Genomic DNA, 23536 nt, shown 5'->3' with positions numbered 1-23536 from the left:
TTGCTGAGGCTGGCTTTGAACTTGCGCTCCTCCTCTCTTAGCCTCCTGAGCCACTGGGATTACAAGTGTTCACCACCACGCCTGGCAATAAGGTTAGGTTTTAACTCAGGAAGCTACACCTGTCCACTAAGCTGTGCTGACTTGGCTTCCTTATTCTCTCATTTTTACCTTTATTTCATTACTTAGTTCTAGCTGTATGTTGGAAGCTAATCTGATTGTCTACCTATTGGTTTCTTATTTGTGAGGGCTCCTTTGGGAATTGTCATATTTAGCTTTAGCAAAGGCAAAGATAACAGGTGCATCTCTGAGGTTGGGCCTCTCTCCTCTTTTCTCAGCGTACATTCCATCAGAGGCAATGTAGTGGCTGGATGACACTTTCACTGCAGCTTGCTGATGAGGAGGAAATAAAGAGAGGAGCATGCCCTTTTCCAGCCCTCACTCTTCTGGCCCCTGGTGCTCTTCAGCAGCTTGGGATGATTCTGTTGGTTTCTTGTCCATTTCAGATGTGCAGCCAGCCAGCAGTCAGCCAGCTTCTGAGCAACATCCGCTCCCAGTGCATATCCCACACTGCACTAGTACTACAAGGTTCCCTCACACAACCAAGGTATGCAGAATGCAGAGCCTTATGTGGTATGTGCTTGAGGTCAGCAGGGAGAGGACCCTGCATGCTATACCTCATGCAGAGAACTCCCTCGACCTGAAAAGTGAAGGTATTTGAGACTGGAGCTGGGGCTCAGTGGTAAAGCACTCGCCTGGCACGTGTGGGGCCCTGGGTTCAATCCTCAGCACCACATAAAAATAAAATAAAGGTATTGTGTGTATCTACAACTAAAAAAAATAGTGAAAAAGTGAAAGTTTTCGATTAAATGATCTGAGAGCCTTTTCCTTCTCTAAAGTACTAGGAAAATAGAGGACTGTTTCTTCCCTTCCTTATCTTCTAAAGTAGTGCAAAATAGATTTTTAAAAGGAATTATTTATGTTCTAAGAGGTCCATGTCTTTTTTAAAATAGGTTATTTTTTAAACATGGACAGCAATTATAGATAATTATAATTTAGTTGAAAACAATTGCTTGGAATCAGTGGAGATAATTTAACAAAATGTATAGATCGTGAATTTCCAGATTGTGTGGAATCATTTTCTGTTACTTAGTAATAAAGCAGAGTGGTAGAATGGGTAATTTGGAAATCATCCTAAGAACTACTTTGTGTTTGCTTCTGATTTCAGTTTTAATAAAAAAGTATATATTTCATTTCCCTTATGCAAAAATATCTAAAGGAAAAATGATAAATTTACATTTATTCTGTGTGTTCTGTATTATTTTTGTACCATAACCGTCTGTTTTTGAAATTTTTTAAAAGAATGAAAATTAAGTACATGTACCAAAATTTCACTTCATTTCATTTTATTGGTACTGGGGATTTTACAGTGGGGCACTTTACCACTGAGCCACATCCCTCACTCTTTGTATTTTTTATTTTGAGACATGGTCTCACTAAGTGACAAGGCTAGCTTTGAACTTGTGATCCTCTTGTCTTAGCCTTTTGACCCGCAGAATTACAATTTTGCACCACATACCCAGCATACATGTAGCAAAATTTTACGTTACATGGTTAAGGGCTGAGGTTGTGGCTCAGTGGTAGAACACTTGCCTACATATGTGACTCTCTGGGTTCGATTCTTGGCACCATATATAAATAAACAAATTAAATAAAGGTCCATCGACAACTAAAAAACTATTTTAAAAAATGTTTAAGAGTCTTAAAAAGACGACTGCTCATCTTAATTTTTTTTTTCAATTTGGATGAGACATAGACATAAACAGTAAGTAAAAGAAATATATAATGCTTCATTTTTTTCCTATTTCTTTTTAGTTGTAGGTGGACACAATACTCTTATATTATTTATTTACTTTTATGTGGTCCTGAGGATTGAGCCCAGTGCCTCACATATGCTAGGCAAGTACTCTGCCACTGAGCTACAGTCCCAGCACCTCATGTTTCTTTTTTGAAGGACTCTTTGTAGAAAGAGCTGGGTTCTTTGACATTTCCTGTATTGTCTCATTTAAAAAGCCAAGAAATGGTTGCCATTCATAAGAACGTTTATCTTTTGCAAAGGACTGTCAGGCAGACTATTTGAAAGATTTGGAATTTGGTGCTTTGCCTGGGCAGTTGATTCTGCTGTGACATCTCAAGTGCTGTGTTGGCGTGTAACGTATTGACTTCATCACAGCCTTGATTTTCATGGCTCCACAGGTCCATGCAGCAGCCGTCCTTCCTCGTGCCGTACATGCTATGTAGGAATCTCCCATATGGCTTCATTCAAGAACTGGTGCGAACCACTCACCAGGATGAGGAAGTATTTAAACAGGTATGGATGTGTGTGGTTTGCTACTACTATCTAACTACTTTTAGCCTAACTGCATCTCTCTGAGGCTGATTTCCAAATATGCCATATATTAGAAATTCTGTTCCAAGATTTGAACGTGCATGTGTTATTTGCTCAGAGAGAAGACCCACCTAAGATTCTTTTCTTAAGGAAATTGGTTTGACAGCTGCACTATTGAAATCATGTACCCATTTCAACTAATCAGTCAAGCATCTAGTCTTTTAAACAGGGTCTATGGTAGCTGCTTTGGGAGCTAAGAAAGAAACATAAAACCCTGTCCCCTATTTCAAGGAGCTTGTTAAACAGGGAATACCAGGAGATGGCATAAGGCATGCTGAGCATTTTTCCAGATGAGTACTGCTGACAGGTAGTTCTGAGTCTGTTAAGATTCATAAATTAGTGACCCAGCTGGCTAAGTGGCAGTTCACATGTCACACAGGATCTGTCTCCTTACCACCCAACTAAAAAAGATGCCTGCTACCTTTTCATTTCATTCATTATTTCTACACTGTTTTGATATCATGGTGGTTATAACCAAGTGCAAATGCAGATGTGCAGTGTGTAATGGTGAAGCTGTTTACATTGTCTTGAAAGTTTCCTGCAAGGTCAAACAGGTAGCACATTCTGTTTGATGTTTTGTACTGCATGTTGTAAAGGGTGCTTTGTCTGAGCTGTACTCACAGGCCATTTCCCCTGATGAAAGCATTTTTACAATTTTTTTATACAATTTGCTGCATTACTGTTTCTTTTTTTGTGTGTGTGATTAGAAAGAAAAACAGAGGCAATCTCTGTAATTGACATGATTCCTTTTACTCTTGTTTTATACCTATTTTATACATACCTGTGGCATTGATTTTAAGACCTTTTGAGTTCTTGGGAATTGTATTTTTAGCAGTCTTCAAAGTATTTGGAAAAGAAAATTCCAGGGCCTGCTGTGTACTCTGCCTGGGGTTCCTTGGCTGCTTATCTTCTTGTGACTAACAGGCATATTGAAGGTGGAAGAGTGAGCTGAACTCTGATGAAACAAGGAACTGCCCAAGCGTGCTGAACGAAGCGCTCTTACAGCCATAGTGGGCGGTAGCATGTGGAATGCCTTTCCTATTCAGAAAGGCCTCACAGACAGAGGAGCCCAGTTGTTGTTAACTAGAAAATCCGCCCCAGAATCTGCTAAAAGGGACAGGTTATGCCATTTTACTCATGAACAAACTTATGCAGAGGTCACAGAGTTACCTCTTTGGTTTTTGAAATTTAGGCTAAGTTCACATAACATCAAATTTACCATTTCAGAGTGTAAAATCCATGGCATTTAACCCATTCACAGTGTTGTGTGATCACCATGGACCTGATTATTTTTACCCACAGAATTCTAAGGCCTTGGCTGGCTGTGGCTCGGTGGTAGAGCACTTGCCTGGGTTCCATCTCCCGGTCACAGAGGAAAAGAAGGAACTCTGATGGCTTTTCAGCCACACAGGATTGAACACTTGTTGTCGTATGTTAACAGAAGTTTTATCTGGAGAGAAAGGAATGGAATTAAATGCAGCTGCTAAACTGCATTAAGGGGTGGGGATGCATTTTACCTCTCTTAAAAGTGTGGCAAATGTGAATTATTAAATCTTTGGAATTTTAATGACCTTTTAATGTTTGAGAGGTGTTCACAGATGATAAACAACAAATAGCAGCTGAAATTTAGGATTGGAAATGAATAGCTGTAGAATTCTTCCATCAGTGCTGGGAGGTATTTATTTGAAAATGAGAGAAAATAATATGTAGGTCACATGAGTAGTATAATGCTTGACTGAAAAATATTATGCTGAGTCATATTTTGTTGATTTGCAGAGGAGGGTAGCTCTAGTGGGGAGAGTGAAGATACTTTAGTGTTCCTGAGAAAAATGTTCAGAGGCTTTCCTAGATGATAGTTGTGAGATTTTGTTTTGGATTCTGGAACTTCTGCTGGCCATTCCTTCTAAATTACAGACTGATATTCCTCACCCTGTGCCTGAGAGGTTCTTGTCTGTTTTTCCCAGCTTGTGAAACTACATTACTTCTACCCTGATTGTTGAAGTTGCACAAACTACAATGATCTCTTGTAGAGCTGTTGATACCTCAGGACATTCAGCAGACACTTAAAATCTAGGGCACCTTTTTTATTCTTGTGCTTTTCAAATACAGAGGTGCTCACACAGATGGGAGGAAGTTGGTAGTTTTTCAGGTTTTCCAATGGCTTTCTCAGTACTCCCTTTACAGCTTGTTGGTGTTCAGAGTGCTGCTGCTCATGCTTTCTACTTGATGGTATTGGTCTTGAATCCCAATCACTCCCTAGATGAGTGGATCAGTGGGTACATAATGCAATTTGAAGATGAGCTGTGCTGGCAAATCTGGCATAGTGTTACCCAGTGTTAATGGTGAACTTATAAAAGTAAATCTGAGTGTCCTTAGTAAATCTTGAGTGTCGGTTGTTGTGTTAATTACACTGTGTATGGAGGCAAGGTGCTCTTACGTTTTCTTTTTCAATTTGAGCATTAATTAGCTATCTCTTTGCTCTCAATTATGTTTAATGATAACATCCATCATTGGTCTGTTTTTCTTATTTACCTCAAAATATTAAAGGATTTTTTAAAGTATTGATAGACTTGAGAAAGTATTGGCCATTTAGTCTTACTTCCTCACAGCTTACAGAAGCCTGATAATCAAGAACATAATTTCTGAGACGTGCGGAATGTAGTTGATGAGAGCAAGGACCCTTAGTCCTTCAGTGGCTGCACACTTGTGGGTTTCTGTTGAATCACTGGCCGTCCCGCCGGAGTACTAGAGTTCATCAGAATGCTGTCAGTTCTGGAGAATTCAGCTGCATCGCTTCATAGTTAGCTTTATCAACAGAGAAATCAACACTCTTGCTTGGTTCTAGACTCCTTTGTATGAAGAGTGATTCTCCTTGGGGAAGGAGAGGCAGTGATGCCTGGGCACTTAGACCCAGCACCTTCTTAGACATTTACCATTCTTCGTTTTTGAAATGTTGTATTTGTGTTTTTCTTACAGATCTTTATCCCCATTTTACAAGGCCTGGCTCTTGCTGCCAAAGAATGCTCCCTCGATAGTGACTACTTTAAGTACCCCCTCATGGTAAAACTGAGTTCTTTTTCTTTAATATATTCAGTAGGTGTTTTTCTGTCAAATAATTTTAACATACACTTTCCTTTCAGGTCTAAGATCAACTTGGTTTCAAATTTAAAACATGCAGTCCTTGTGTTGGCCATGCAGAGCGCTTGCTGTGCAGTGGAGACCTTGGCAAGGACAGGCCACAGCCAGTCCACACTCCCAGCCCCTACCCTGGATGGCACTAGCCATGCCCTGATTAAAATGGACTTTGCCACGTAGTGTAGCCAATAAAAAAAGATGACCATGATCATTGGTGGTACCCTTCTGATTCCCCATACAGTGAGCATACCATATCTGAGATGAAATTTGATTATAAAAATATTAGTAATATTTACAAATTTAAAAAGCAGAGTTACACCAAGAAAAGTAATATAATTTTTCTTTATGTGTTGACTTTGCACAGAAAAATCTCAGAGTGACTCTCTTGTTCCTAAGACCACATGCTTCGTCTGGAGGCTTTCCTTGAGAACACTGGTCTGAGTAGCCCCTGCAGCACTCAGAGCAGGCTCAAGTTCTGAACAGAACCTGGATTCCTAGGGGACATCTGGACTGCTTTGAAAACATTGGAACTCGGACAAAAATCAGAAGCTCTTTTCTATTCTCAATTTGCTTCTTTGACATTTTGCCAGAAAAATGTCTTCAAGTGTTCCCGAGTATTTTTCATTCTAGAAGTATCAAGGAAAAAAGATCAAAACATGAAATTACTATATATTACATAGTATATACTTACAGACTGTGTAAATTGAGGCTATGGTTAAATGGATTCTTTTTAAGACCTTATTTGTTCCTTTTACTTATTCTGCTAATTAGGTTCTGTTACCCATGAATTCATTGTTTACTGAGGATCTGTCCTGTGCTTGGCACTGGGACAGGGAGCTCATGAGACAGGTCCCCCCTTAACATGTTCATAATCCATTGCACAAGTCAAGCCACAACAAAACAGTTTGATAATTACATTGGTAAATGTTGAAACTGAGGGGTTCACAGAGGATGCATTTCTGTGTTTAAAAAATTAAGCTTAGGGGGCTGGGGTTGTGACTCAGTGGTAGAGCACTTGTCTAGTATGTGTGAGGCACTGGGTTCGGTTCTCAGCACCACATATAAATAAGTAAATAAAATAAAAGTCTATGAACAACTAATAAAAATTTTTTAAAAATTAAGCTTAGGGCTGGGTTTGTGGCTCAGTGGCAGAGTGCTCACCTAATGTGTGAGGCACTGGGTTCGATTCTCAGCATCACATATCAGTAAATAAAATGGAGGTCCATTGACAACTAAAAAAATATTTAAAAAAAGTTAAGCTGAGCCTGAATACACACACCTATAATCCAGGCAACATAGAAGGCTGAAGCAGGAACATCCCAGCTTTGAGGGCAGCCTGGGCAATAAATGAAACCCTGTCCCAGAAAATAAATAAATGAATGAATGAATGGGCTGGAACTGGAGCTCAGTGGTAGAGCACCCCTGGTTTCAGTCCCCCGTACAGCAATAAAATAAATAAAACTATCATCAAAAACCAGGCTAAAAGTTAAACGTGATGTGTAGAAATCAGAATGTGAAACAGATTTCTTACTTTTAAAGTAATTTTGAATGCATTTATGCCAGAGCTTTCTCCATTGCACATACTATTCAAGTTCCTAATTAAAATGCGTTAATCCTTATTCGTTGAATTTCTATCTGTGGCACACAGAACAGGAAATGGAGTGATCTCATTGTTGGAGTTCAGTCATGCAGTGTTTTAGTTAACACTAATTAGCACTGTATCATAGATATTCCTTCTGGAATTGTTGGTGTTTGGGTTGTGGTTTGAATTAGCTTAATCTTTCACTGAGAAGCGTTCAGTGTCAGATCAAAAAAGTGTCCTTGGTCAAAAAACACAAGTCTCCATTGTGGTGGATACTAAGTTTATTTGGGGCCTTTATTGATACTTGTATAATAATGAGGGTGCAGCGAGGAGGAATGCAGTGATGACAGGCAGGAGGAGAGAAGGCTCAAATCAGAAGGATCAGGGATTCTCTGGTCAATGGGCCCTACTCTGTCCTCTGTTGGAATCCCCGGGGATCTTTAAAAGTGCTGATGCCTGGCTCCCTGCCACAGGCCTTGGGAACTAAACTGTGGGGGAGTGGCATGGCATTGGGGTTTGCCGAGGCTCCCCTGTGATGCTGACATGCAGCAGAGGCAGTGGGAACTCTGGCCACAGAGGCTTCTCAGAGTCACAAGAGTGCTTAAAAGTATCAACTGAAAAACTTCCTTTGGTAGCTCGGCATCTTCTATAGCTACGTCTAAATCACAGAGAAAGTTAAGTGCACATTCAGTGTTGTGTGATTGAATTACTATGGCCAAGGTAAACGGCATGTGTAGAAACCGTTCTCCCACTTCTCCAGCGTGAGAATGCTTGGTGTGCTGGAGGGACATGTTGGAGTTCTCGTCAGTACTACATATCTTGAAACCAAGTCAGGCTTTTCAGTTTGTTCTGAATTTAATAGCATATTGAATTGTAAGAATAGCCATGGTTAACACTGGCAAGCCTGACCCCCTAAAACTGAGGAAACAAATCTTTTTCACGTGGAAAGGTGTAAACTATACATATTTTTTGAACAAATATACCCCTTTATTTCTCTGTAGAGATGCGCACAAATAATTCTGACAAGCTGTTGATCAGAGTATCTGCAGGGTTATATCTGAGGGTAAAGCTTATGGTTGATAATTTTGCTTTACATTTCGGTGTCATTTGAAGTTTTTTTTTTAATGATGCACACGTATTAATTTATTAAGTAGAAAAAGTCATAAACATCTTGCCATCCTAGAGAAAATGCACATGAGTGTATAGCAGTAGTTGAAGCTGTGCCTTGCTGTTACCTGTGACTATAGTCTGAGATGTGATACTTTAATTGATTGATTCTATCTTATTTCTAGGCATTAGGTGAGCTCTGTGAAACTAAGTTTGGGAAGACACACCCCGTGTGCAATTTGGTAAGTGCCTGCCTGATGTGCTTGCTCGTTTACAATAAATTTATCACAAGGCAGAAGCTGTTCCAGAATAAAATCAGCTCAAAGACCTCTCTTGAAGGATGTTTGGTAGAAGTAGCCCATCTAGAGGGCTCTCAATTGCTAAACTTCCATTATATGTGGTTTATTTCCTGCAATGAAGTTCTGAATTTGGGGGTGGGGTGCACAGGAAGACAAGTATTATACATCTAGAATAGCAAGTCTTATAGGAAAATGTGCTTGAGTCCTTTGGGTAGTATAAGAATGGTACATTTGAACTCCACAGAGAATATCTTGGAACTTAGAAGTTCAAAGAGTATCTTGTGAAAATGTAGAGCAGTCGAAGGGTTTTCTTATCTGAGGCGAGGAAACATCACCAGGAATCCTAACATGTTTGTGCCTTGTATTTTAGGATGGTTGGTTTCAGTCTGGTGCTGGTGGCCAGTGCTATCTGAGTGGACTACCCACTGAGAACTCTACTTGTGACATCCTTTCTCGTTAGCCTAATCGTAATGTGACTGGCCTCTTCCATGTTCTGCCTAGGTTGCCTCTTTGCCCTTGTGGTTGCCGAAATCCTTAAGCCCTGGCTCTGGGCGGGAGCTGCAGAGACTCTCTTACTTGGGGGCCTTCTTTAGCTTCTCTGTCTTTGCAGAAGACGATGTAAGTATGGTGACCATTTGCATTTGCTGCTCTCGTTCAGATTTCTTCCCAGATGTACATTATATGCTGACTATTTTTTCTTCTCTTTTCAGGTTAAAGTGGTTGAAAAATATTTCTCAGGGCCTGCCATTACCCTGGAAAACACTCGTGTCGTTAGTCAATCACTACAGCATTACTTGGAGCTGGGAAGGGTAGGTGTTCAGAAAATGAATCCAAAGGATGAATGAAAGATGAGCTGTGTACCTTGGGAGCTCCTTCTGTAGATGGTCTGCTGCCTGATTCATGAATGTTAATGATAGTTAAAAAAGAAGATGTGGTGCACATCAGTAACTCATGTCTTTTTGAAAACATTTTATTTTTGTCTTTTGTGGTTCTGGGACCTGTTTACTAGGCAAATACTGAACCACTCAGCTACATTACCAGCCCCCACTTACCTTATATAATAACTGTAACTATTCTTCACTGCCTCTCTTACTTAGCAGAACCAGGAACTAGTCCTAAATTTGGTGGCCATAATCTCTCTCCCACTTGCCTATTGTCATGAGGTCGAGTGAGAGCGTTTAGTTTGTGCACTTACCTTGCTGACCCACTTATCCCAAATGTATATTAACGTGTCTTCAGGTCCAAATGTAAAAGCAAAGAAACTACAGGATTGGGTAATTAAGATACTTTTGATTGTGGAAAGGAAGATAACAAAGACTATTTTATTAAAATTCTGTTTACCTCTTCCACTCTTGATGATGCTTTTCTGCTAATGACCTCAACCCGGTCGCGTGCACACAGTTCTTCATTTCTTCTATCATCAGGCTCTACTGACATGAGTGGTGGTGGGAGAGTAGGGAGTGGGAAGTGGGCCAGCTCTTCTTGTAGTCAAAAAGGAGTAGTGTTCAAAATGAAGTTAATTTTTTTTTCTTCTTTTTAAAAATCCATTTAGCAAGAGCTTTTCAAGATTCTGCATAGTATTTTGTTAAATGGTGAAACCCGAGAGGCTGCTCTTGGTTACATGGCAGCTGTCGTCAATGCCAATATGAAGAAAGCACAGATGCAGGTATGGCTCCTGGAGACTGCTTTCAGTTGTTCCTTAAATCTGTTCATCTAACCCAGATTTGCCCAGCACCTCCAAGCATTGTTCTAGGAACTGGGCATGCAGTGTTCACTGAGACAGAAAGGCTTCCTGCTCTTGTGGAGCGTGGGTTCTTTGGATTAGTGAGTAGACCATAAACGAACTATGATAAGACCTATGAAGAAAATAAAGCAAAGGGCTTGAGAACAACCATAGAATGCCAGAACGAAGGTGTGGAGTGATTTTTTGATTAGGGTGTGAAGGCTTCTGGGGAGGTAACCTTTGATCAGAGCCCGACTGATAAGAAAGCCAGCCATTGCAAGGCTGTAGAAATGGACCAACTTTGGTGCCCAACACACAGACCTCTGTGGCTGGGAAGAGTGAACAGGAAAGAAAAGGGTAGTCATGGGTTAGGGATGTGCAGGGCTTCCCTAGGCTTATCTGATGAGAATTGTGCTGCAAGGCTTTCGGCCAGGAAACCTCAAAATCTGCTGTATGGAAAGGGGTCAGAGTGGACCAAAGAGCCCAGCTACACAGTCACGAGGTACAGCAGCCTCAGGAAGAGAGGCTGTGAGTAGGGCTGCTTGGCCTGAGTAGAAGAGTTTAAAAGGCCTCCTTCTGACGTTGTTAATAACTATTGTTGATATGACCACTTGTGCTCAAAAGAAAAAAAAAAAAAGGATGCAAATGAGCACAGATCTGGTGATTTGGGGTTGTGGTTTTACCATTTACTAAAGGTGAGACCCTGGTTCCCTGTGCCTCAGTTTTCTCATTTACCAACTGGTGTGATAATAGTGCCTAACCTGTGGGTTTGGTGTGTGTAGTCTGTTAGAATAGAGCCTAGTACATAGCACTGCTCGGCTGGTGTTAGCCCTCACTGGTACAGTGGTTGACATTGTTTAACGTAGAACTATACCACGACATCAGCTGGAAAAGCTATGACATGTGCTCAGGAGTAGAGATCGTTGTTCTGATGTTTTTGAGGGAAAATAAAGAAGAAAAAGGAAGCAATGTCTACTGTTTGTCCTTATTCATTTTGAGGCTGTTGGGCAGAAATTCTTAAATTTTACAAACCTTCGTTTCTTCCTGAGCAGAATGTGAATATTGACCCCCACGTGTGTATTGCTGGCCTCTCAGGATTATTGGGAAGATTTAGTGATAGAATGTGTAAAACTTCACAGTTGATGACTCTCACCTGTTAACGCCTGCTGATAAGTGACAGTGGTGGCAACATATGTCCTGTCATTGACTTGAGATTTGGTCATGTTTGAATGTTCAGTCTGCTTTCATAAAAATTTGTGCCAGAATTTCTACTCAGATCATGATTTAAGTTGTTTTCATACTTCACAGACAGATGATAGGTTGGTATCTACGGATGGATTTATGCTGAATTTCCTTTGGGTGCTGCAGCAGCTGAGTACAAAAATCAAATTGGAAACAGTTGACCCCACGTACATATTCCACCCAAGATGTCGCGTCACTCTCCCAAATGATGAGACTCGAGTGAACGCAACAATGGAGGACGTGAACGACTGGCTTGCTGAACTCTGTGAGTACCATGAGACCACGCGGGGCTGCCCTTCCCTCTAGAGGCTGGAGTGCTCACACACCCCATCCCCTTTCCACAGATGAGATGCTGCGGGTGCACAGTATAAACTCAGGCTGTAAAACCTTTTTATATGGATTAGCCAAAGCAAATAGATGTGTAGAACAAATGGACACATTGAAGAAGAAATAAAATATTAAAATTGAAGGCAGCTTATTATATGGAGTTTATACTGTACAAATTAAAATGTTAATGAAATATTCCACAGACATTGAATGATTTGAAATTATGAATATTTTGCAGATGTGATGATTGTTAATCTTTTATCTTGGTGTTGTAAACTTTATTTAATGACAGGGTGAACAATAAGCTCAGCATCTGACTCTCTTTTGAGTGAATGGCTGTTGGTGTTCATCTCGGAATCTATCTGTAGACCAATAAATTCCAAGAGCCAAAGGGCTATTAATCTATTAAAACTTTAGAAAACCAAATGTAGGAATTGGCCCAATTGTGAAGAAGAAATTTAGAATTTAGGAAATGAACCTGTTATCAGAGGTAATACATATAATTATGTATTACCTTACTACATATGTATGTTTATACCTTAATGTATAAATATACATATGTAATATATACATCTTGGGAAATAAAATATATTTGGGGGAAGGAAGAGACTTGTAGGAATGGTACAAATTGAAAGAAATTCAAGTTAGCATGATTTATCTATAAATTAGCCAAAACCAAAGTAATCTATAAGAGCTCTATAAGAATGTAAGTTTGTGAAGAAAGAATATTTAATAAAAATAATCTACCTAACATGAATTCGGGGAATTTATAATAAAATTTATAATACTAATGAGCGGGCATGAAGAGAAAATGATTAATGGGTACAAGGGTGTAGTTGGTTGTTTTGTTTGTGGTGCTGGGGATTAAACTCATTACCTCTGGCATGCTAGGCAGGGACTCTACCACTGAGCTACACCCCTAACCTGGTTTTGTTTTGTTTGTTTTGAATCCGGGCCTGCTAGTTGCCCAGGCTAGCCTCAAACTCCTAGACTCCAGTGATCATCCTGCCCTAGTCTCCCAAATAGTAGGTGTTGTGTGAACCACTGCACCCAGTTTGGGTACAGTTGAATAGGAGGAACAACTTCTAATGTTCTTTACCACAGTAGAGTAGTTGTGATTGACATCAGTTACTTGTTTAATCAAAACAGCTTGGGAAGAGGCTTTTGAATGCTCCCAATACAAAGAAATTATAAATATTTGAGGTGATGGATATATCAGCTACCCTGATTTGATCATTACACGTTGTATACATATACTAAAATGTCACATCTTGCCTCACAAATATGTGCTAATATTATTTGTCAATTAAAAAACAAATATATATAGGACTGGGTCTATAGCTCAGTGGCAGAACACTTGCCTAGCATGTATGTGGCACTGAGTTCAATCCTTAGCACCATGTAAAAATAAACAAATAAAGGCATGCTCTCCATCTATAACTATCTATCTGTCTATCTTTGGATGAATATACAATAATATGATTTCCAGTAACCTAGTTTTCAGAGTGTATTCCCAATGCCAAGGGGTGAGGGAGTAATTTTTGCACATAGTTCCTCACAGCAGTATATTGTTTAAGACTTTTGTGTGTGTGTGGTGCTGGGGATTGAACCCATGGCCTTGTGCATGTGAGGCAAGCACTCTACCAACTGAGCTATTTCCCAGCTATATAACCCCAATATGTTGTTTATAATAGAGAAAAGTTAGGAAAAACAGAACAGACATGGGGGACATGGCTATGCAATCAGTAGCTTATTAATATGATCTAATGCTGTTTTGAGATTTAAATTATATATGTGTATTAGAAAGTGGAAATGTTTTTATAAATATATCAGGAAGACACATGATAAAAGATTTGGGCTGGGGTTGTGGATCATTTACCTCATATGTGTGAGGCATTGGGTTCAGTTCTCAGCATCGCGTATAAATAAATGAATAAAATAAAGGTCCATCAACAACTAAAAAATATGTTTGAAAAAAAAAAAAAGAAAGAAAAATTATTGCCAGGGCTGGGATTGTGGCTCAGTGGTAGAGTGCTTGTCTTGCACGCATGAGGCACTAGGTTCGCTCCTCAGAACCTCATAAATAAATGAAGTAAAGGTATTGTGGCCATCTACAACTAAAATAAAAAGATTATTGCCAGGCACAGTGGTGCAGGCCTATAATCCCAGAGACTCGGGAGGATGAGGCAGGAGGATCACAAGTTTGAGGCCAGCCTCAGTGACTTAGCAAGACCCTCAGCAACATAGTAAGACTCTGTCTCAAAATAAAAAGGGTTGGAGTATGGCTCAAATAAATAAAGTATCCCTGGGTTCAGTCCCCAGTTCTGCTGTCCCTAAAAAAAAAAAAAAAAATTTGTGAATGGACATCTATTTAGACATTTAATCAGATGGGACACCTGGTCTTTAAATGGAGCTCACAGGAATTCAATTCTTCTTGTGACTTTGCTTAAATTTATAATTTTAAAAAAATATTCTTAAAATTCAAGTGAAATATTCCCTCTGAATCAAGCTTTCCCCCTGGTTTAGACTTGTGATAAATTTTACTTAGTGAATTGTGTTATTCTTCCTAGATGGAGATCAGCCTCCATTTTCTGAGCCGAAATTCCCTACGGAATGCTTCTTCCTTACCCTGCACGCGCACCACCTCTCTATTCTGCCTAGTTGCCGTCGCTATATTCGCAGACTTCGGGCCATCCGGGAGCTAAATAGGTATGTGCCTGACCCGTGTGTGTCCTGGGATTGCCAACTGTGACAGTAGACTTGAATGTGGGGTGTTTGTGACAGCGTGCTGTTGGCCTCCATGCCACATCCGTGCTCCTCCGTTGTCTAGAGCTCTTCACCAGGTGAACTGATCCCCCGATTCCCAGTGTTCTAAGCCCTTGCTCTTCCTCTGTGGATACTGCAGCTTTCATTATTGTTCCCTGGACAGAGTGTTACTCGGAGGTACTTTTAAGGATTCCCTGGCTTTTGGACATACCCCTCTCTCCCTGGACCACAAAGTAGTCACCAAAGTTATCATTCCTCTGATAATCAAGATGATTTATCACTACCAGCTGTGATTCCCCTTTCGCCCGGTGTTCCGCAGCATAGAGTCCCAATGCCAGATAGCAGCCTGGGTTCCAGGGCATTAGCACCGTTGCTATGTTTCCTCACCCAAGCGCTGCTTCCCAAGTGGCAGCCACAGCAATATGGAAGCAAATGTTTTTTGAACAGATATTTGCAATAATAATAGAAAATCCCCTTGAGCTTTTTGATTTAGTCTGGCTATGAGAGAGATTGTGGCAAACCTCTATGTATCTACCCTATTCAAATCGCTCATTAATCCTAATGTTTACTTTTAGGTGGTTTCAGATTTTTCTTTCCACATATCATATAGATGATTTTCTTTTTTCCTTTCTTGTGCTTTTATACCTTAACATGCTGGCTATAATCTCTAATACAATGTTGAGTAGCAATGTAGTAGTTTCCCTTCTCCCCAAGGGATATTTCTAAGATCCCCAGTGGTTGTCTTAAACTACGGGTGCTCCCAAACCTGTCTGCTGTGTGTCTTCCTATACGTGCGTACCTGAGGTGAAGTTGAGTTTGTAAATACAGGTATAAGACAGAGTAACAACAATAAGCAATAGTAAAATAGAATACAGTGACATTCTGTAGTAAAATTTACATGAATGTAATCTGTCCCTGAGAATGTCTTAACCGTGCTTGACCATGAGTAACTGAAACCCTGGAGCAAAGCTGCAGATGAGAGACACTTGTAACCTTGAAATTTGTCATGTCCAGTTAATGGGGAGGGGAGGCTTTTTTATGTCCTCTGGTAGATTTTTAATTATGCGTTTTACTCAATTAACAGGTATAAGACTACTTATATTTTCTTTTTTATTTTTATTTTTTTGAGAGAGAGAGAGAATTTTTTAATGTTTATTTTTTAGTTTTCAGTGGACACAACATCTTTATTTTATTTTTATGTGGTGCTGAGGATCCAACCCAGCGCCTCACGCATGCCAGGCGAGCGCACTACCACTTGAGCCACATCCCCAGCTCACTATTTATATTTTCATATCATTTTTTATGTCAGTTGCTTAAAGTTTAAAATTTTCAGGCACAAAGTTGTTCATGGTATCCTCTTTATTTTTCTTTTCATGTTATTCAGTTAGTTTTTTGGTACTGGGATTGTACCCAGGGCCTCATGCATTCGGGGTAAGCGTTCCACCACTGAGCTACATCCCCAGCTCTTTCAAAAATTTTTTGAGGCTTACTTTATAGCCTAAATCTACATTAGCAAATGTTCCTTATTGACCTAAAAAGAATGTGTTTTTTGTGCTTACTGCAGTATCTATATATCATTCAGGTAAAGTATTTGATCCTTTTTTCAGTTTTTCCTAATCTCTGCTAATTTTATCAGTTTATAGTATCAGTTCTTGAGAGGCTTATGTAGATTCAAACAGTGATTGTGGATTTGTCACAAGCTTAGGACAGCCAGTAACCGCAGAAGTGGAAAAGGCCAGGAAATATGCCCCCTAAACCACCAGAAGGAACTCTCTGCCAACTTGTTATAGACTTTGGACCTCTAAAACTTTAAGACAAGAAATGTGTTTTGTCTTGGGATGGTTTGTTGCAGCATCAATAGAAAGCTAATACCACACGTTAGCAAATATTGCCATGTTTTTTCCTATCAAATATCTGCTTATTCTTGGGGCTAGGGTTGTGGCTCAGTGGTAGTGCACTTGCCTGGCATGCATGAGGCACTGGGTTCGAATCTAAGCACCACATACAAATAAATAAAGGCCCATCAATAACTTTTATATATATATGCTTATTCTTATTTTGTAATTCGTTCTCAAGGCGGTGCTTGTTTGGACTCTATTTTGGGTCTGAGACGGTGAAGGGTGAAGGGCAAGTCAGTCAGGAGCGATCATTACAGGAGCTGCCTCCACAGCGGACTTAAGATATTTGGGTACTTGAAGTTACCAGATTCGCCCAGACTCCTCCATTTGAACTCTTGGGGTCCCAGTCTTTGCCCTCGCTTAGAGTTAGGAGCCCCAGGGAGGTTGTGAATTTAGCTTGTATTATGACTGGGTAACTTGTAGGACTCTGCTTCTCCATAGTAGTCGTAGAAACTCACGTCCCTGTCACCTGATCTGGCACTGTTAACCACATATATCATTATATTCATTTCTTATGGCTGCTGCAGCAAATCACAATCTTACTTTATTGGCATAAAACAACAAAAATAATTCTCTTCCATAGTCATGAAAGTCCAAAGTCCTAAACTCAGGGTTGCTTTTTCTAGCCTGTGAAAGCCACCTGCTCTCCTTGATTCATGACCCCCATGTTCCATTTTCAAAGCCAGCAGTGGCCAGGCGTGGTGGCACACGCTTGTAATCCCAGTGGTTTAGGAGGCTGAGGCAGGAAGATTGCGAGTTCAAAGCCAGCCTTAGCAAAGGCAAGGTACTTAGCAACTCAGTGTGACCCTTTCTCTAAATAAAATACAAAATAGGGCTGGGGATGTGGCTCCAGTGGTCAAGCGCCCTGAGTTCAATCCCTGGCACCCCCACCAGAAAAAAGTCTGGGGATATGGCTCTGTGGTAGAGAACCTCTGGGGTCAATCCCCACTACAAAAAAAAAAAAAAAATACTGTGATTTTAAATATACTTAAATGTTAAAAAAAAATTATGTCTGAGAGTCAGTGAAATGGTAAAAATGAATAGATGAAAATGGATATGTGTGTTTTTTTTTCATTTGACTGTTAATCTTTAATTTCAGAACTGTAGAAGATTTGAAAAATAATGAAAGCCAGTGGAAAGATTCCCCGCTGGCAACTAGACACCGCGAAATGCTGAAGCGCTGTAAAACTCAGCTTAAGGTTTGTATAGTTAATTGGAATAATTATAGACCAGCCTCATAATAGTCATTTTCCTACCAGAATATGTGTTTTCAGTAAGTAGTTTAGTGTCCTTATTTTTTCTTAATTATTCTTTTTCCTCAAGATAAAATAGGACATTTTAAAAACATGTTGATACCTTTCACATATCTACATGTAATTACTTCAGTCTCAGTACAGAATGTGCACATGCGCCTGCAGTTCAGCCCCCCGCCCTTTCCCTCCCTCGCGCAGTGTCCCTGCCATGCTGCCTCTGCACAGGTCCTCCAGCACAGGCAGGATTTGTGGGAATGCAAGATCTCTTTCCTTTGCCCCTCACTCTTCATTTTTAATGGAAAACAATCTGTTGTGTGGAACGTGAAGATAGATGGAAATATTCCTGCTCGTGAGACTGAACTAAAAACAAGTGCTGGTCGGGCATTGTTGCACATGCCCATAACCCCAGCTTCAAGGGAGCCTGAGGAGGAAGATTGCCAGTTCCAGGCCAGCCTCAGCAAATTAGTGAGACTCTGTCTCAAAATAAAAAGGGCTAGGGAGGTAGCCCAGTGGTGGGGCACTTGCCTAGCATGTGCACAGTCCTGGGTTCAATTCCCAGTACTGAAGAAGGAAAAAGAATACTGGCCAGCCTCGGATAGGGAAAACTAGGTAGCAAATTTATACATTTTTTTGTATGCTCATATTTGGATTATAAATCTGAATGTTAGCTGGTCATGCTTCCTATTGATAAATAGGATGAAACATGGAATCAACCTGTCTTTGGTTTCTGGTACATGTTAAGATTTCAGTGTTTCATTTGCTAATAGACTAGACCACTTCAAGAGGCAGCATAAACCAGGGCCTCTCTGGGGTCTGAAGCAGTCCACAGATGTGTTTCGATGAGGTGTCACTGAATTGTTTAAATCTGTGTGTCAGTGTGCGCATGCATGTGTGTTATCACAAAAGTCCCTGGAGGAGGGATGGTATCCTTGGACAGGCATTTTGCCTGAGGGCAGCTCACAAGTGGTGGTGCTGGAATTCTGATGTGGATTTGTGTGGCTTTTTCCACTAACTGTCCTGATACCTACAGGGCCTCCCTGTCGAACCCTCCCCTAACCACGTTATTCCAACTCTGTAATAACTAATCTTGAGCACTAACTGTGAGCTGGACTTTGTGCTCAGTGGTTTGCATGGCCTACTTTGTGTTTTTCTCAGGAAAAAGAAAGATTTTGCTGCACAACCAGCAACCAGTAGCTAGGTAGAGAGGAAGTTCTTCAAGCTCTAGAACCTAGGTTTCCCACATCCTGGTCCCATTCCCTGCCCAGTCACACTGCAGGCCTCAGCTCCTGACTAATGTATGGCTGGGGGCACACCTACTTCCACAGAAACTGGTACGGTGCAAGGCCTGTGCTGACGCTGGCTTACTTGACGAGAGCTTCCTGAGAAGATGTCTGAATTTTTATGGCCTTCTTATTCAGCTGCTGCTCCGCATCCTGGACCCTGCATATCCCGAGTGAGTGTGCTCTTTCCTCTTTGCCTCGTCTCTACTTGTCTGGGCTGTGTCGTCTTCACTGTTCGCAGAGGTCAAAACCTTACTCTACCAAGAATTCACTACCCAGTCTGCAGATTATCTTTACACAGACTGTGACATTGGTCAATATTAATCAGTGTTTTGCCTGTAATTAGTTACAGCCGTAGGTGAACATCAGTACCTTTTTTTTTTCCTTTAACTTTGACAATATTTTTTAAGTTTGCTATAAAATCTTTAATTAATGGGAAAAGAAATCTGTAGGGCTGGGGCTGTAGCTCAGTGGCAGAGCACTTGCCTAGCATGCGTGAGGTACTGGGTTCAGTCCTTAGCACCACATAAAAATAAACAAAATAAAGACATTCTGTCCTCTACAACTGCAATAAATAAATAAATAAATAAATAAATAAGAAATCTGTAAACTGGAAGCAAAATGCTGGTGATAGCAGGGTGTTAGGTCCTCCTAAGTGCTAGGTCCAGGAAAATGTCCAACTAGTCCAGAGAGCAAGCCAAGATGGCATCAGTCACCTTTGTTATCAACCAGAATCTCTAGATAGCTATTTTTATTTCATTTATTATTATTTTATGGTTATTACGAAGTCTCTGTGTCACCATTGTGATAAAACTGGCCCAGCCTCTCTTCAGGAGAAAAATGTTACGTAAAATACATTCGTGGCTCTGTTGGCTGGAGCAGTTTGAGTTACACATACGTCACCAAATGTGTCCTTGTTATTTCCTTCCCGTTGTATTTACTGCATTAATTTTTTAAAAATATTTTTTTATTTGTTGACAGTTCTTTGTTTTATTTACTTATTTTTATGTGGTGCTGAGGATTGAACCCAGTGTCTTACACATGCTAGGCAAACGCTCTGCCACTGAGCCACAACCCCAGCCCTACTGCATTAATTTTAACAAGATACCAAATCAGGGGAAACATTTCATGTCCCCTGGTGTATAACCATCGTCTTCATTATTCCCTGTTCATTTTGGTTGTGGTCTTCGCCTCTGTACTTTTACATAGTTGTATTATAGAATGAAGGGTTTTCCCAAAAAATAAAGTATATATTTAATGGTAATGTAATATTCCTTAATTAATGCTAATGTTGTGTTTCTCAGAATTTGGTGTGCTGTGATTTCATTCTGCCAATTATGCTTTTCTTTTCTTTTTGACAGCATAACACTGCCTTTAAATTCAGATGTCCCCAAGGTATTTGCAGCATTGCCTGAGTTTTATGTAGAAGATATTGCTGAATTTTTATTTTTTATTGTACAGTAAGTGACTTTGACTTGTTATATATTTCTAATATGTTCCTATGCATACTTAATTTGTTTGTGATATTATGAACTATGTTGCAGGTGTCCAGTTTAAACTTGAAATTTTATGGGACTGTTTTTAACAGAATACTGCCTAGGGACTGGAAAGATAAATCAACCACTGCATCAGCAGGTCCATACCAGTCAGTAATGAACATCTCAAGAGATTCTCAGCACCTCATATAAGTAAATAAATAAAGGTTCATTAACAATTTTTTTTTTAAAAAAAGTAAAGTGGGCTGTGGCTGTGGCTCAGTGGTAGAGCACTTGCCTAGTACATGTGAGGCACTGAGTTCCACCCTTAGCACCACATAAAAATAAATAACATAAAGATTTTTTAAAAGACAAAATGGTAAGTGTAGTATACTCAGTATGGGGGCAGGGAATGATTAAAGTATACATAGATAAACAGTCACAAAACATAAATTGTGAAAGTTTTCTAACAGAAGCATTCAGCCTGGTGTGATAGGACATTCCTAGAGGCTGAGGCAGGAGGATCACAAGTTTGAGGCAATACTCAACACTTTAGTGAGACCCTGTCTCAAAAATAAAAAGGGATGGGGATGTCTTTCAGTGAAAGAGTACCCCTGGGTTCAACCCCAAGAAACAAAAAAATAAAATAAATAGAAAAATCCAAAATTAGTATAAATGATTTTAAGAAAAAAAAAATGTGACAGTCACTTTGAACTTAGCAAGCTAAAGGGAACTGAGTGTCTTTACTCCTGTTTATCCCCCACCCCCAGTGACACCACCCTCCACACAAGTTGATTCCATAGACTCACTTCTTGCCCTTCCTCCCTCTATTCAGATACTCTCCTCAGGTGCTTTATGAGCCCTGCACTCAGGATATTGTGATGTTCCTTGTTGTGATGTTGTGCAACCAGAACTACATCCGAAATCCATACCTCGTGGCCAAACTGGTAGAAGTCATGTTTATGACCAACCCTGCTGTTCAACCACGAACCCAAAAGTTTTTTGAAATGATTGAGAACCATCCTCTCTCCACCAAGTTGCTGGTACCTTCCCTGATGAAATTCTACACAGGTAGGTTCCTGGGTGTGTGTTGTAGCACAGAAGAGCAGGCTTGGGTAAGGTCACCTATGCCAGTAAGTGAAGTTACTCTAAATTGGTCCCCTCAGACCCTGCCAACCTACTGCATGTGGAGCATATGCTGTTGCTTCTTTTTCTTGCAGAACATTTGAAATATTACACTGACCATTCTGCATCGTAATCTCTGATATGTAGCAGGCTTAGTTTGGTATCAGTTCTCCAAGTTGGTTATTTTTAATCTGAGTTAAAGTTCCTGGTTTATTTTAGCTGTGATCTTAACAGCATTGGTTTTGTAGCACCTCCCTGTAATTCAGTTTCCAAAGTGTGGGAAAAATAGTGATCTTGTTAAAAATGCCCATCCTTAGAGATGGAGTGTAGCTCAGTGGTAGAACACTTGCCCACCATGCACAAGGCCCTGGGTTCCAGCCCCAGCACCCCACACACAAACACACACACACAAAAAAAAAAGTATCCTTGACCCCACTCTAACCAGTGAAGTCAGGATTTCTGAGAGCCTCTGGGAACCTTCCCTCAATCATTAATTTGAGAAGTTTACCAGGTACCTACCATTTGCCAGGCCCAGTTCTTGGTGCTGGGTTACCCTGCAAACAGTAGAGAACTTGAGACACTACACAAGGACACCCTCCTCTTCTGGCTGAATTGTACTCTAATTTTTGAATTTTTAATTTGACTTTTGATCTGTTATGTAGGAGACCTATTCACTGTACTCTGGCAAGGGCACATATTTGTACCAGTGGTCCGGTTTCCTGCCAGTTTGTAAATTTCTCAGGAAGCAAGTATTCTTATTTGCTTTCTTATCTTCTGTTGCCCTCAGCGTATTCTGGGCAGGTCTTTGGCATTTTGAAGACCACACTCCCCATGCCATTACAAGAAACTCAGGCAGCCCAAGAGCATGCCCCCTTACTGATCCCAGCGGCAGCTAGTTTAAGTTCCTTGTTCTCCTGGACAGTCATCCTTGCCTTCAACCAAGACCTGCTCCTGCTCTCTTGGGGCCATGCCATCATCTGTCTCCACTTAAGAGAGCTCTAAGAATTTGTCCACCTGCCTTTCCCTTTGTCGCTATTATTTTGTGGCATCTGGTAAGAGTCTCTTGCCTTCTTCCTTTTCTACTTATACCCTCTTAAATCTAAAGCCAAGAACACCACCCAGGGATGTCTGGTCAGTATCCTTTCTTTGTTAACAGCAGAGGACACCCCAGGGTTAAAGCCTTATTGAGCGAAAGTCCTTCTCTTCACCTCTTGGCCCTGGTGAGAACAAACACAGATCGTTGAGGTACAAAGAGTATATGCAGGATAGGACCTTGTGTGATGCTTGTACATGGCAGGCTTAGGAAATTGAATAAGTAAACATTTCTTAAAATAATAATGACATACCTCTTTTTACCTACCAATTTTATTTTTTAAGCTAGAAATACCCAATGCTCTTACAGAGAAATAATGTGCAAAAACCTCTTTTATCTCCCTGTAACCACTGTGTAAAATCGGTGCTGTGAAACTTACGAAAATGTAAGTTGGTAAACCCTTTGAGCTGTGAAAGATGGTGCAGGCCTGTAATCCCAGTAACTGGACCTGAGGCAGGTGGATAGCAAGTTTGAGGCCACCGTGGGTAACACTGGAACACCCAATCTCAAAAATTTCAAAAACAATAAAAAATAAAGGTCTGGAGACTTAGCTAAGGGGTATAGTGTCCCTGGTATAGTCCCCAACCTACAAAAAAAAGACTTTCTGGAAGGCTGTTTGGTAGTCCACACCAAGAGCCTTATTTTTTGTTTTTTTTTTAATTTTTTAGTTTTCAGCGGACACAACATCTTTGTTTGTATGTGGTGCTGAGGATTGAACCCGGGCTGCACCCACGCCAGGCGAGCGCACTGCTTGAGCCAAATCCCCAGCACTCCCCCCCCCCCCC

At 40.5% G+C, this 23536-nt stretch overlaps 1 protein-coding gene across 5 annotated transcripts in view; it reads left to right on the top strand.

The window, feature by feature from the left end:
- The window catches only part of Ube4b (ubiquitination factor E4B), a 113218-nt gene that overhangs the window by 67965 nt on the left and 21717 nt on the right, over positions 1-23536 (top strand). For all 5 annotated transcript variants that reach the window (XM_015501417.2, XM_015501418.2, XM_048783635.1 and 2 more), the window contains 13 exons: positions 504-604; positions 2254-2368; positions 5423-5506; positions 8456-8512; positions 9071-9187; positions 9280-9378; positions 10122-10235; positions 11601-11799; positions 14432-14570; positions 17625-17724; positions 19104-19231; positions 20420-20518; positions 21369-21604. In XM_015501417.2, coding sequence (XP_015356903.1) covers positions 504-604; positions 2254-2368; positions 5423-5506; positions 8456-8512; positions 9071-9187; positions 9280-9378; positions 10122-10235; positions 11601-11799; positions 14432-14570; positions 17625-17724; positions 19104-19231; positions 20420-20518; positions 21369-21604 — 1588 coding nt within the window. The remainder of the gene's footprint in view (positions 1-503; positions 605-2253; positions 2369-5422; positions 5507-8455; positions 8513-9070; positions 9188-9279; positions 9379-10121; positions 10236-11600; positions 11800-14431; positions 14571-17624; positions 17725-19103; positions 19232-20419; positions 20519-21368; positions 21605-23536) is intronic.

Source organism: Marmota marmota, unplaced genomic scaffold (assembly GCF_001458135.2).
Source record: "Marmota marmota marmota unplaced genomic scaffold, marMar, whole genome shotgun sequence".
NCBI classification, from domain to species: domain Eukaryota; kingdom Metazoa; phylum Chordata; class Mammalia; order Rodentia; family Sciuridae; genus Marmota; species Marmota marmota.
This window is presented reverse-complemented; position numbering and strand designations above follow the sequence as displayed.